The sequence below is a fragment of the Lepidochelys kempii genome, chromosome 2 (genome assembly GCF_965140285.1).
Source record: "Lepidochelys kempii isolate rLepKem1 chromosome 2, rLepKem1.hap1, whole genome shotgun sequence".
NCBI classification, from domain to species: domain Eukaryota; kingdom Metazoa; phylum Chordata; order Testudines; family Cheloniidae; genus Lepidochelys; species Lepidochelys kempii.
In genome coordinates, this window is record NC_136381.1 from 267066605 (window position 1) to 267081477 (window position 14873).

General features: G+C 46.6%; 1 protein-coding gene across 10 annotated transcripts in view; it reads right to left on the reverse strand.

Moving 5' to 3' along the window:
* SCAP (SREBF chaperone) overlaps positions 1-14873 on the reverse strand; it is a 107255-nt gene that overhangs the window by 34028 nt on the left and 58354 nt on the right. For all 10 annotated transcript variants that reach the window (XM_073334909.2, XM_073334908.2, XM_073334905.2 and 7 more), the window contains 2 exons: positions 6095-6224; positions 3880-4037 (listed from right to left, as the gene is read on the reverse strand). In XM_073334909.2, the coding sequence (XP_073191010.1) occupies positions 3880-4037; positions 6095-6224 (288 nt within the window). The remainder of the gene's footprint in view (positions 1-3879; positions 4038-6094; positions 6225-14873) is intronic.

Genomic DNA, 14873 nt, shown 5'->3' on the forward strand with positions numbered 1-14873 from the left:
ATTTCAGAGCACCTGTCACAGCACTGCAAAGTGATGCTTTCCCAGTGGGTAAAGCTGTGTGAACTCGTGTTAACGTTGGGCTTACACTAACATTCACAATAAAGTGATCTTGTTATAAAAGTTCAAGCCTTGCTTTATATGCTTACACAATCCTTAGATACCCACTAACAAATCAGATACGCATCCGACTTGACCCAGCCTGGGTCTACACTAGCACTTGTCCGAGTGTGCAAGGCTCAGTGGCAGACTGGCTGCCAGGGCCAGGGTTGGCTAGCATTGCCCAAAAAGAGAGCAGTACTTCCTTGTGAGTGGGCACAGCCAAGGCAACTGGCAGGATCTACCCTAAAATCCATGTCCAGCCACAGAGGCACCCAGCAAAATCGAGGCTTTCACTTCAGAAAAAACTACATTTCTAGTCCTCCTGGAGGCAAAGACAACCTTCTGCATGGGAACTGACGTAGTGAGGCCTGCCTGAGTCTGCAGAGAGCTTGGAACAGCTCTGGAAGATGTCAGAACTCTGCTCTGTCCCCTCAGTCAGGCAGTGACTCTGAAACCTAATGGTGACAAAGTTCTTGTCAACAGTATTCACTATGACATCCCGGATCAGTTTAGCAGGTATATATGGCTCATGCGCTTCTCCCTAATGCCAGATGCAGTGACAGAGACTGGGACAGGATGCAATGGAATGGCTAGCTGCCCTCAAGGCTGCTGGGATCTGGAATTAGGTGTTCAAACCACTCCAAAAATTTCAGGTCATCCCTGTCCCTGCCAGAAGGGACAACTGCCCAAAGCCTTAACTGTCTCCAGGGCAAAAAATGCAAACTGCCTCCCATATCATTTGGCTGGAAAAAGCCCTGGCTGTCCCGTACCCAGACGCCCAACCCCCCACTGACAGCTTCAACATGCGGATATGCTTTTTCCTATACAGTTTTTTTGCAGCACTTTAACAATTGTGGAGCAGACTAAACTAAAAGGAATTTGACGTCAAAATGAGTCTCAAGCCCCAGGAATATGCCACTGACTGTGTTACTAATTTCAGATTTAATTCAAGAACATCCGGTTTGGAAATTATTTCTCTGCCACAGAAATGGGAGGCTTGTCCCAGAGCTGAGGTCTAGCTGGGCACGGAGCACATGGAGCCTTGTTTCATTTCCATGCAGAGTGGCTACCCATCAAGGACACTGTCACAGTGATCTGAGACACCGTGCACACCAGGAGGAGAGGGCTTATAACTTGCCACTGACGAATGTGCGGCATCACCAGATAGCGATCCACACATATGTGATAAAAGGGCAGCTGAACTGAAGACAAACACTGTGTAGCAAGGACTTAGCCAAAAGTTGTGACTAGAAGGGTATCGAAAGCTCTTTCTGAACACAGCACAGGCAGCTTCTCTGGCACATAAGACTATAAGAACGGCCATACTGGGTCAGATCCAAGATCCATCTAGTCCAGTATCCTGTCTTCTGATAGTGGCCAATGCCAGGTGCCCCAGAGAGAATGAAAGAACAGGTATCAAGATCATCAAGTGATCCACTTCCTGTCGCCCATTCCCAGCTTCCAGCAAACAGAGGCTACGGACACCATCCCTGCCCATCCCAGCTAATAGCCATTGATGGACCTATCCTCCATGAATTTATCTAGTTCTTTTTCGAACCCTGTTATAGTCTTGGCCTTCAAAACATCCTCTGGCAAGGAGTTCCACAGGTTGACTGTGCGTTGTGTGAAGAAATACTTCCTTTTCTTTGTTTTAAATCTGCTGCCTATTAATTTCATTTGGTGGCCCCTAGTTCGTATGTTATGAGAAGGAGTAAATAACACTCCTTATTTACTTTCTCCATATCAGTCATGATTTTATAGACCTCTATCATATCCCCCCTTAGTCGTCTCTTTTCCAAGCTGAAAAGTCCCTGTCTCATTAACCTTTCCTCATATGGAAGCTGTTCCAGACCCCTAATCATTTTTGTGGCCCTTTTCTGTACCTTTTCCAATTCCAATATATCTTTTTTGAGATGGGGTGATCACATCTGCACACAATATTCAAGATGTGGGTGTACCATGGATTTATATAGAAGCAATATGGTATTTTCTGTCTAATTATCTATCCCTTTCTTAATGATTCCCAACATTCTGTTTGCTTTTTTGCTTCACATTAAGTGGATGTTTTCAGAGAACTATCCACAATGACTCCAAGATCTCTTTCTTGAGTGGTAACTGCTAATTTAGACCTCATCATTTTATATGTAGAGTTGGGATTATGTTTTCCAATGTGCATTACTTTGCATTTATCAACATTGAATTTCATCTGCCATTTTGTTGCCCAGTTACTCAGTTTTGTGAGATTCCTTTGCAACTCTTCGCAATCTGCTTTGAAATTAACTATCTTGAGTAGTTTTGTATCATCTGCAAATTTTGCCACCTCGCTGTTTATCCCTTTTTCCAGATCACTTATGAATATGTTGAACAGCCCTGGTCCCAGCACAGACTTCTGGGGGACACCACTATTTGCCTCTCTGTATTCTGAAAACTGACCATTTATTCCTATCATTTGTTTTCTGTCAATTAACCAGTTACTGATCCTTGAGAGGACCTTCCCTCCTATCCCACAACTGCTTGCTTTGCCTAAAAGCCTTTGGTGAAAGATCTTGTCAAAGGCTTTCTGAACATCCAAGTACACTATATCCACTGGATCACTCATGTCCACGTGTTTGCTGACTCCCCTCAAAGAATTCCAATACATTGGTGAGGCGTGATTTCCCTTTACAAAAACCATGTTGACTCTTCCCCAACAAATCATGTTCATTTATGTGTCTGATAATTCTGTTCTTCACTATAGTTTCAACCAGTTTGCCTGGTACTGAAGTCAGGTTTACTGGCCTGTAATTGCCGGGATCACCTCTGGAGCCTTTTTAAAAAATTGGCATCACGTTAGCTACCCTCCAGTCATCTGGTACAGAAGCTGATATAAATGATAGGTTACATACCACAGTTAGTAGTTCTGCAATTTCACATTTGAGTTCCTTCAGAACTCTTGGGTAAGTACCATCTGGTTCTGGTGGCTTATTAGTGTATCAGTTTGTTCCAAAACCTTCTCTAATGACACCTCAATCTGGGACAGTTCCTCAGATTTGTCACCTAAAAAGAATGGCTCAAGTTTGGGAATCTCCCTCCCATCCTCAGCTGTGAAGAGCAATGCAAATAATAAATTTAGCTTCTCTGCAATGGCCTTATCGTCCTTGAGTGCTCCTTTAGCATCTCGATCATCTAGTGGCCCCACTGGTTGTTCAGCAGGCTTCCTGCTTCTGATGTACTTAAAATTTTTTTTGCTATTACTTTTGGAGTAATATGAGCTTATCTACACCGGGGTGTGGAAAGGATGTGACACCATTTGCCACAAAGCCCACCTAGTTTCTTGCTTTCCTTATTTCCAGGAGTCTAAGGATTTCAATCTTGATGGCTAGATCTAGAGAGCACTAGGTCAGAAGGGGGGTCAGTGTGACACTGGCAGGCCCAGTTCCGTATCCCTGCTCTCTAGAGTCTCTAATCCAGGGGTAGGCAACCTAGGGCACGCGTGCCAAAGGTGGCACGTGAGCTGAGTTTCAGTGGCACACACACTGCCTGGGTCCTGGCCACCGGTCCGGGGGGCTCTGCATTTTAATTTAACTTTAAATGAAGCTCCTTAAACATTTTAAAAACCTTATTTACTTTACATGCAACAATAGTTTAGTTATATATTATAGACTTATAGAAAGAGACCTTCTAAAAACGTTGAAAATGTATTACTGGCACACAAAACCTTAAATTAGATTGAATAAATGAAGACTTGGCACACCGCTTCTGAAAGGTTGCCGACCCCTGCTCTAATCAATGGGAGTTTACCTGTCTCTCAGGGCGTGATTTCTGATCTCCTCCACTAGCTGGAAGACGCGGGAGAGCGGTGAGCGGAACACGTCCACAGCGAGGAAGTTCTTGTGCCATGGCGAGACAGTAGCTTTCACCAAGATCTGCTGGACGTAGGCCACAGGAGCGCCCAGGTACTGGGGGAAAATGGGGGTAGAGAGAAAGGTGACCTTCTGGAGACAGTGAGTTGGCAAGCCTGCAGAGTGAGCGTGGATCTCTCCTGCAAATCGTACAGCATCAACTCCTAACCCTTCCTTCTTGCAGTCCTCTCTCTTGTGATGGATGGGTGCCCCCTCCCCCCCACATGCCCCCTTGTGCCACACCCAACCATGGCTTGTTTTCCTCCTCTGATTTTCTGGTTTCTTTCTAGCTTCATAGTTTTTTTTCCCTCGTGTTTCCCCTCATTTGGTAGCTCTCCCATTCCTTCCCGGTGGCTGCATGCTGCTTTGGAGTAGGTGTGGCCTCTGGTGGCCACACCCTTCGTGCTCTAGCAGCTGACCTGAGTGCCATGGCTGAAGAGAAGCTTTCCTCAGCCAGCTGCAGCCTGAGCCTTCAGCCCTGCACACCCAAGCTGCTTCTGGGGCTGGCTGTACTGGAGCGACTGCAGGAGCCTGGAGGAAGGCAAGTGTCTTCAGCCACAGTCAGAAGAGCCCGGGGAGACCTTGATTTACCAAAAATGTTCATGCCTTGGAAGCCTCTGCTGAAGAGAGGCCTCAGAGTGTAAAAGCAGGGGGCTTGCAGGTCAGGCTTGAGGTGCCCTGACAGAGCTGTGATGCGCCAAGAACTAGGATACCCAGGGATCCCGCAGATCAGGAAGGAAGGGCATTGACAGAGCTATGCTGAGCAGGGGGGGAGGTTTTGAACTGTCCCCAGCCTCCAGGAGAAGGGCTGCGGATACAGGCTGCTCATGCCAAAGAAAAGTCAAACTCTTATCCGGTACATTCGGACACAAGCAGCATTGATTTGCATGATCCTCCCCAATACAAGAAACCTTTGGCTTCTACCCACGTCAGTGTTAACCCTTTGTTCATGCCTCTACTGCCAGAGCACAATGGGCTCAATACGCTGGGACAGTCACCCAGCTCGGAGTGTGGCTGCTTAACCTCAAATGGAAAACACTTGGTTTTGCCCTTAAGAAGCAGGCGTAAATGTTGGAGATGAGACCCGAACTGGCAGCAAATGGCTCCTAGTTACCACGGACACTTCAGGCAGCTAGCCAAGCCAAAGGAGCGAACACACACGACGAAGAGCTCAAGGCACAGGGATCCACAGCCTTTCATCTCCAGGCCAGCAGTCTGATCCCAGCTGAGCTTGGCAGTGATGGACCAGTCATTCTGTTCTGATGGCTGGTCAGTGGAGTAGGAGTTGTGAGCTAGTTGGTAGGTCAGAGACCAAATCTCCACAGACAGGGGTACAGCAGTAAGTGACCCCCGGATTGGTAGCATCTCTATGGATGATAGCAGCAATATGGACTGGCTGAGCTCTATTCTCACCCTTATGGGGGGGGAGTGTCCCATGGCAGGGTTGAGCCATGCCAGCAGAGTGGTGACGGGGAGCTTGCCCTGTTGCTGCCCGTGTTGTCCCTGTTGGAGGGGAAGAACTGAGACCTTTTGTCTCCTGGGCTGTCAGTCCAGCCCTGGGGGCATGGATCAACGTTCATGTCATGCTCCCCGTCAGTCCCCGGCCCAGGCTGGGGAAGCGAAGGATGCAACCAGTGGACCAAATTCGGTGCTGAATCCTGGTCATGTGCCACCCGTGGCACATTGCACACAGGCTAAGAAGAATCCAGCATCTACCACTAGCACTAAATTGACTTAAAACAACTGAATAACAATTGTGAAAAAATGCAGCAAACAAAATGCAATACTTGACTCAGGATACAGTTCTCTGTCTCCCCTTGGACAGCAGGCTCCTGCTGAACAGCGTTTGAAAGCTTTTACCCACCCACGCTGAAGGCCCAGAATTGGGTCTCCTGACAGCATTCAAGTCTGACGACAGGAGCACATTAGCTCGAATTTAACAGCCAGGCGAGGTGCAGAAATTACAAGGCACTTCTTCAGTTCACTACATTAAGGTGCAAATAACACCAGAGTGAACTCCCCCCTGCTCTCTCTCTCTCTCTCTCTCGGGTGCACACACACACACACACACTAGTCAGCAGGGGGCAGCACACACACACATGCAAAAGACCTACCCAATCAGGTCGCTCACTAGGATCTCCTTGCTGGTGGCCTGGCTCTGAAGAAGGTGGCGAGTAATCCTTCACGGGGGTGCTGTACTCCACAGGGCCTGTTCCAGGTAAGGGGAGTTTAAGCAGCGGGTAGCTAAGATTAAGACACAAGCAGGAAGAATTATACATTTAAACAAGCCCACGATTTACTGCATGTCACTTGCTGAAATGTGCTGGGCCCATCAGCCAACCTTGCAAGGACTGGGAGCTGTATGGGGAACTTTTTCCAGGTTACCAGTCTGAATCTGACCCAGCACAGTAATATCCCAAAGCTGACACCCTCTGTTGGCCTCTCTGTGTCTACATGGGGATAACAAATATGCAGCTGGCTCACAGGTCTTGAGCTCTGGGGCTGAAAATTACTGTGTAGACACTTGGGCAGGGTCCCAGAGGTTGGGCTCCAGCCCAAGCCTGAATAGCCATTTTTAGTCCTGCAAGCCTGACGCAGCTGACCTGGGCCGGCCATGCCGTGGGGCTTTTATCCCCATGTAGACATACCCTCCGAGTTGGTGGCTTCAGTAGAGTTCCTGTCAGACGGATTTATGCATCACAGCCAGCCCTTTAGTTGGCAGCCTTGGGGAGAACTCAAAGAATGAACGAGCCATGCAGTTCAACCACCCTCTGAGCCACCACGCCATCTCCCCCCGGGCGGGTGGGACAGCTAGAACATAGTGACAGGTTTCAGAGTAGCAGCCGTGTTAGTCTGTATTCGCAAAAAGAAAAGGAGTACTTGTGGCACCTCAGAGACTAACAAATTTATTTCAGCATAAGATTTTGTGAGCTACAGCTCACTTCATCGGATGCATCTGATGAAGTGAGCTGTAGTTCACGAAAGCTTATGCTCAAATAAATTTGTTAGTCTCCAAGGTGCCACAAGTACTCCTTTTCTTTTTTCTAGAACATAGTGAGGATGTGGAACTAGTGGAAGCAGATTTGTGTTTTTCCTTGAGGGAGCGGTTAGTCATGTGTGCTGTAGTTTTGCAGTTTGGGAGAGGACCGTTGAGCAGCTCAGCATAGAGACAGCAGAAAAACTAAATTGCTTTTAAAGTCCTGAAAGTTAGCAGTGTCAGAGACAGATTAGGGTGCTCAGGCAGCCGGCTCTGGCTGGCTACTCCACAGTCTGTGAACTCTGAAAGCAGACACCTCTCACAGAGTTAGGCTCCACCAAACACACTCTGCATGGGCCACATTCTTGAATAACCAAGAGATGGTAACTACTTTTGATCACTCCTGATCCAAGCTGGATTCGAAAGGCCCCAGGTCTTTCCAAATCCTTGACATCCAGCACCACCCCTATAATTTTCCAGGACTGGCACTCAAAGGCCTGTCTCCAGTGTGTTTTGAACCATTTCTGACACTTGCCACAAATTTCACTGGCCTTGAAGGCACTGTTAATGGTGGGTTCTGAGACACCAGACCATAAAGTCATGTCATTCTTATTACCTTCTTGCCCCCTTGCAGCTGCAATTTCAGTGCGATTGTAGCAGCTGGTAACCTATTAACCGTTCATATTAGAGATTAATGCTTTATAACACTTGAAAGCTGAGAGGCCCAGCTTTCAGACAGTAGAGAGCATTTTCTTTTTTAGCTCTAGACATCCTTTTGGTTCTAAAATCATGTTAGACTTGAACTGGGGGGAAACAATTCAGCCAATGCCATTAAGCCAACCCACCAATGCTAGAACTATTAAGACAGGATTCCTGGTTTTCCAGCAGCATACAGCGTAGCTCTGTAGCCTTGTTGGTTCACAATATATCAGATCTGGAATTTGTCACTGGTCCTTCAACCTCGCAAAGCTTTTTATGGCCGTGATCCCAAGCAAACTATAAAGGTCCTGGACCAATGCCATTTTCAATACCTGAAACGATTAGTGACACCGTAATAAATGCACTACCCACTTGGTTTATCCGTGGATCTGTTAAAGAGTCTGGCAACACAGGAGATTTCTAAGACTTAAAGTTTCAGAGGGCAGGGTGCAGACAAGCAACAGATAGAAGATGAGGTTTGAAAAAAGCCAGCAAATCAGAAGAGGACAAAGAGTGATGTGACTGGTTAAAGAGGGTCACTTTTCTGTTTTAATATTCCATACATTTTCAGTCACTTGACAAAACCCACTGGCCAGGCCATGAAAAGATTTGACCCAGACGATGGCAAGTGGATCAGGGAGGAAGATGACAGTGCATCGGGATGAGAACCCCCAGTACAGGCCACAATCTTGGAGGCACAGTTGCAGCAACTGTTTTTTTCTGGGCTGTGATTACCTGCTTTTGTCCTTTTTCTACATAATTCAGTGGTCCCCAAACTTTTTACCTCGTGCCTCCCTTACCCCTGTTCCCCCCCCCCGCCGCCCCCCAGAGCCGGGGTCGGGAGCAGGACTGTGACTCCAGGAGGCGGGGATACACACGGGGTAAGGGGGCTGAGGCAGGGGCCACAGATAGAGGTGGGGTGCAGCTGGAAGTGGAGCCCAGGGCGTGGGCTGCCAGCCGGGACTCCGGGCACAGGGCCGGCAGCTGAGCTGGGTGGCACTCCCTCCCCACCCCCTATGGGGGCTGGCCTGGGCCCCAGCCATGCCCCCTCCCTGAATGTTCCTCCGCACCCCCGCGGCCCACAGTTTGGGGACCTCTGACATAACGTCTAATAACTTGAACATTAAACCACCTGCACAGCACACGAGATCTGGTGAAATCACAGCCCAAGGGGGTATGGTTTCATTTCACAGAGTAAACTGGTTGGCTCTGAAATGGGTGTGACATTGCACCCCATAATGCTTTATGGAAATATGCTTATGAAAGTAAATATGACATAACTGGAATATGTTTTATGCTAGATATGCCATGTAACGTATCTCTGTAAGGTAATATACTGGATATATTCATCCTATTTGTATGCATGTATCATTTTTGTATTCGAAGTTATGAATATTGCCTAGGTACTTGTTTAATTTTAAGCAGCCTCAGTGAAGCAGTTGGTCAGCTTCCTGAAAAAGGACTATTCTCAGTAATCACAGGTTTCAGAGTAACAGCCGTGTTAGTCTGTATTTGCAAAAAGAAAAGGAGTACTTGTGGCACCTTAGAGACTAACCAATTTATTTGAGCATAAGCTTTCGTGAGCTACAGCTCACTTCAGCTGTAGCTCATGAAAGCTTATGCTCAAATAAATTGGTTAGTCTCTAAGGTGCCACAAGTACTCCTTTTCTATTCTCAGTAAGCGCCCAATCAAGAAACACTTAAATTAACAATTAACTTGGAGACGCCAATCCACATCTGAGCTTTCCCAGGAATGTGGCCTGGCTGGTAAGGAACTCAGTCATGCATGGACATGTGACTTGACCATGTGACTCCAAAACTCCATCTTGGAGCTGAATTCTGGATAGGAGGGAGGCGGGGATCTCCACCCACAAGAGAAAGTCTATATAAGCCCCTCGGAAACCCCTCCATTTTGTCTTCAGCTGGCTCCAGAGATAGCCTCTCCACCCCCAAAGAATACCTGAAAGAAACTGGAACAAAGGACAGTAACCACAGGGGTGTCAGTGATTGCTGGACCAAGACTAGAAGGAGGTTAGTCTGTAAAAGAGGCTTATTGGAACATCTCTGAGGGTGAGATTTCATCTGTAATCACTTTCTTACTGTATTAGGTTTAGACTTGCATGTTTTATTTTATTTTGCTTGCTAATTCACTTTGTTCTGTCTGTTGCTACTTGGAACCACTTAAATCCTACTTTTTGTATTTAATAAAATCATTTTTTACTTATTAATTAACCTAGAATATGTATTAATACCTGGGGGGGGTGGGGGGAACAGCTGTGCATATCTCTCTCTCAGTGTTACAGAGGGCGAACAATTAATGAATTTATCCTGTATATGCTTTATACAGGGTAAAACGGATTTATTTGGGGTTTGGACCCCATTGGGAGCTGGGCATCTGAGTGTTGGAGACAGGAACACTTCTTAAGCTGTTTTCAGTTAAGCCTGCAGCTTTTAGGGGATGCGGTTCAGACCTGCATCTGTGTTTGCAGCAGGCAAGCGTGTCTGGCTCAAACAAGGCAGTAGCCCACCTACAGGGGCACCTCACCACGTAGCCACCTGGGAAGTTTAAACGCCAGATATATGTTCATTCATATATCTTACCTCATTTAAAATTAGGTGCACTGAACGCAGAAAGCGAGTGTGTTAATGAGAAGGACATTGCTTATGACTGATGAACACCTGTTCAGCAGTGCACACTTTGAAGCCCATCTCATCCCTTCCCTGGTTAAAACTCTACTGCCCAGGACTGTGATCTTAACAGATAAAGCTAAGCAAGGTCCAGGCCGGCCAGTGCTTGGATAGGAGATACAAGTGCCACAGGAAATGATGATGGTGATTCACGGGGTGACTTTCCTAAAGAGTCCATAGCACTGTGCCCTGACTCAGGGTGTTTACCCCTGCTGTCTCGGACAAATGCCTAGTTAGGGCATTGATTCCATAGATAAATCTTACCCCGCTGCTGCTTCTGCTGGTCAGAAGGTTCTTCCTCACTTCCTGTCCTACAGCACTGTGGGCAGTTCCCTAAACAGTGAAAGAAGTTCCTACATTCCAAGTTGTGGGGTGAATTCTGTACAGTGTGTAAAACACTTTGGGAGCCTTGGCCACGAGAAGTAGCGCTATCATTATAAATATACAAATAAGGACATGTACAGTCCACACAGGCTGGTTGGTTTTATCCTCTCCCCTTCAGTACCGCAAGATGCAGCTCCTCCTCCACCCCCTGCACATGACCCCCATCTCCCAGAATACTTTGAGCTACTGCTTTTAGTCCTTCAAGAGATTCCTAGTGGAGCTCTTGATTGTGGCATATGTGGAGAGGATGCTTCACTCTCCCTGCTCCCTTAGGACCTGTTTGGAAGGAGACCGTCTCCTTCCCTCATTGCTGGGGAGGGGCAGGCTCCGCTCTCACTGGCCAGAGGAGAGCACTAGTGTTGTTCAGTGCCTCCCCGCTACTGGATGTTTTGCTTCCTTGTATTCTGGAAGAGCACCGGTGTGACAGGTATTCCAGTCACTTTGCGTATGGTGTGGGAAGAGCATGGACAGTGCTGACCAGAAACACCCAGCAGTGGAATGACCGCCAACAGGGACCAGTTTATGACCTACGGAAACCCACTGGGGGCTATGCCACAGACTTTGAGATCTACCAACTGAGGCGATGAATGAAATTCTGCACTATAATCCATATGGCAGCCAAGATAACAATGTTAAAGGAACGTTATGGCTGCCAAGTAACTGCTCAGAAGTTAGGAAATGACCTAACAAATGTTGCCATTGCAACCTGAAGTTAACTCCCTGGTGCACATACATCATCATAAAAAGAAAAGGAGTACTTGTGGCACCTTAGAGACTAACCAATTTATTTGAGCATGAGCTTTTGTGAGCTACAGCTCACTTCACCGGACTGAATGCATCCGATGAAGTGAGCTGTAGCTCACAAAAACTTATGCTCAAATGAATTGGTTAGTCTCTAAGGTGCCACAAGTACTCCTTTTCTTTTTGCGAATACAGACTAACACGGCTGTTACTCTGAAACCATACATCATCATACTGGCTTCAAATGATCGAGGGAAGTAAGGCTGTATGCTCAACTTAATAGCATTCCTCTGCGCTCTCTGCTCCTTGGGAATGTAAGGTGATAACTTCTGAACATGTGACCAGTCTGTAGGTCTAAGAGCTGGCTGATGGCTGCCCTTAACACCTTCTGGCATAACTACCTCCTGCATCTCCGTTCTGCCCAGAATCCCAAGGGAGTTTAACATGCTGACATATGAGGGATTTCTCTCTCCTTGGCCTTACACTGTTCAGGGAGGTGGTGTGACTGCGTCCAGGTACCAGCGTGGCAGCGTCAGCGGGAGACAAATTTAGCTCTGGATGAATGCAAAACTACCCCAAAACAAGTTGACATCAGTCAACATAATTTTGCAGCATAGCCCAAACCACAAAGAAAAGAACTCATTTAACAAATTACCAATTATACAAACTGACCTATTTACATCTCTTCCTGAACTTGCGGGGGCCAGGAGGGTGGCACATAGGGAGCTTATGGGGATTGGGGGGGGAGAGAGAAGGGTGCAATGAGCCCCTGATGTGTGCAGTGAGCTTGGCCTTCAAAAGCTACAAAGTGTGTGTCCTTCTAGACACAGGTAGGCCAAGACAGGAGTAGTCACAAGGGAAACGGGCACACAGAGCCCCTGGCATAGGGCGGGGAAGGGGGGGCACACAGAGCCCCTGGCATAGGGCAGAGAAGGGGGGGCACACAGAGCCCCTGGAATGGGGAGGAAAATAGGGGACCCCAGAATGTAGGGCACAGAGTCCTTATCATGAGGGAGCGCATGTGGGGGATAGGGGTTGTGAGACCTTGAACTAGAGGGGGATGGGAGGGTGGTACACAGGGAGATTTTTGGGGGAATGGAGGGATGCAAAGAGCTGCATTGTGTGCAGTGAGCTCAGCCTACAGTAGCTATGAACTATGTGACCCTCTAGTTATTTTTTCCCATAGGACCCCTGCCTCATTCACTGAATGCACAGTTATTCAACTTCTTTTTATCCCCCTCATTCAGTGTGTAACCCTAGCCTTTATTTAACACTCAGCAGAGATCTCAACCACTTGAGCTAACAAAGTAACTGGCAGCAGTAGTGGGTTGTTACCCTCTAAGGGAACCAGCCCCTAGAAGGTGGTAATACACACAATGACACACTCATTATGTCACCTTGGTCAAGTCACTTAGTTTCTCTCGGTCTTATTTTCCCCAGCTGTAGAAAAGGGATCCTGGTACACAAAATCGTGGGGAACATCTACTGCTGTCTCCAGGTACATTAGCACAATGATTGTAACCTGGAACAGTTGAGTATGCCCCTTTCAGGAGTTTGATTTGTCTTGTGTACTCCCAAGTTTCACCTCACTTAAAAACTACTTGCTTACAAAACCAGCACACTATTACTGAAAAATTGCTGACTTTCCCATTTTTACCATATAATTATAAAATCAATCAACTGGAATATAAATATTGTGCTTACATTTCAGTGTATAGTATACAGAGCAGTATAAACAAGTAATTGTCTGTATGAAATTTTAGTTTGTGCTGACTTTGCTAATGATTTTTATGTAGCCTGTTGTAAAACTAGGCAAATATCTAGATGAGTTGATGTACCCCCTGGAAGATCTCTGCATACCTCTGTACATGTTCCCCTGGTTGAGAACCACTGCACTTACACAAAGGGTGCACGGGGAGGGTGGAGTTAACTCAACAGAGCTCTGAAGAAGAGGGGTTAAGGATCAATATTATTACAAGACATACCAAAGAAAGAAAGGGGCTGGGCTTGCTGTAGACAGATGAGACATTGCTTACCACCTGCAGAAGATGCCTAGGACAGGACAGGACACCTGAATTTAGTTTTAATTAAAAATTATACAGCCAATAGGGAAGTGTGAGGGTTTTTATGGCAGTGGTGCGGGAGCTCGTGATAGGATTTGAACACTCCTCCTAAGTCAACAGGACGCTAGAGAAGGGGAGCTAGGCTAAAAGTGTGTCACCCAAGGGAGAGGCAAGCGTGCACATGGCTTGCCACACCTATCATTTCAGCTTCATGCTCACCCTCTGGCAAAATTAACACAGCCCAAGGAAGTGTTGCTAAGGAACAGGTATCTCCCAGATCAGATCCACCTTAGCAGTGCAAGACGCAGGCTCCAGAGCCAATCCCCAGCTCTTGGTTGTTTTATAACACCGTTCTGAAGTGATAGCTGCATTTTGATCATACATGGAAAAAGGACTTTGTAGGCTAATAAATATGGATACACTTTTACCAGGAAGGTGACCAATTCAGACGTGCTTCTAGGTGGTGGGAAAAGGCAGGTACTAATGCCAGCCCAACAGAGTAGGCAGATAGACCCCGCACCAGATTGCAAATCAGATGAATTGTATTTCAACTGCCTTCAGCCATGGCTAGTGCCTCTGTTACCCCAGAATCTGACATTCCTGCATACACCCAAGAATTTGACAATTCTGCAGCCAACAATTTTGTATGTTCAGCCACTGCTAGCTGAAAACCAAACATCACATAGCTAGGAAAATCTTAGGCCTTTGTGAAGCAAGGGCAGATGACTTCAGGCTTGCAGTTTCTTAATCGGAAGGGGAAGATAGGACAGAAAGTTAACAAGTATGAAAGAGAGTGTGAGTTGATAGGGGCATTTGAAACCAAGGTCACTAATACATTATTGGTATACCCTAGAAATGTTTTTATAAATAAGTAGTTTATAAATAAGTTTTTATAATAAGTAGTTTTATTGAAATTAGGAAAATGAGTGACCCATTAGGAGTCACAACAGGTTGTTTTGTTTAAAGTTAGCTATATAAAATTAGGCGAAAGAATGTGCTTTGGAACAATATGATTGGGCAAGGATCCGGCCTCTAAGCTCTCCAGCAGTCAGACAGGAGGCAGGGCCCCACTCAAACCTGGCTGCTGATTCCTTAAAACCATTTCTTGACCTTAGGTAAACGTACGTGTTTTAAAATTCTGTAACCCTACTGTGACAGCATGTTTGTGTGTGTGCTTGAAATCTAATGAAAACATAATTTTAGGTGAAAGCCGTCTGCTTTGTATCAATTATTTATCAGACAGAAGCACTGTGTTCGCACTGATTAATTCTTGACACAGCCCAAAGAGAAACAATGAAGGCAGTGGTTCTCAACCAGGGGCACATATACATCTGGGGGGTA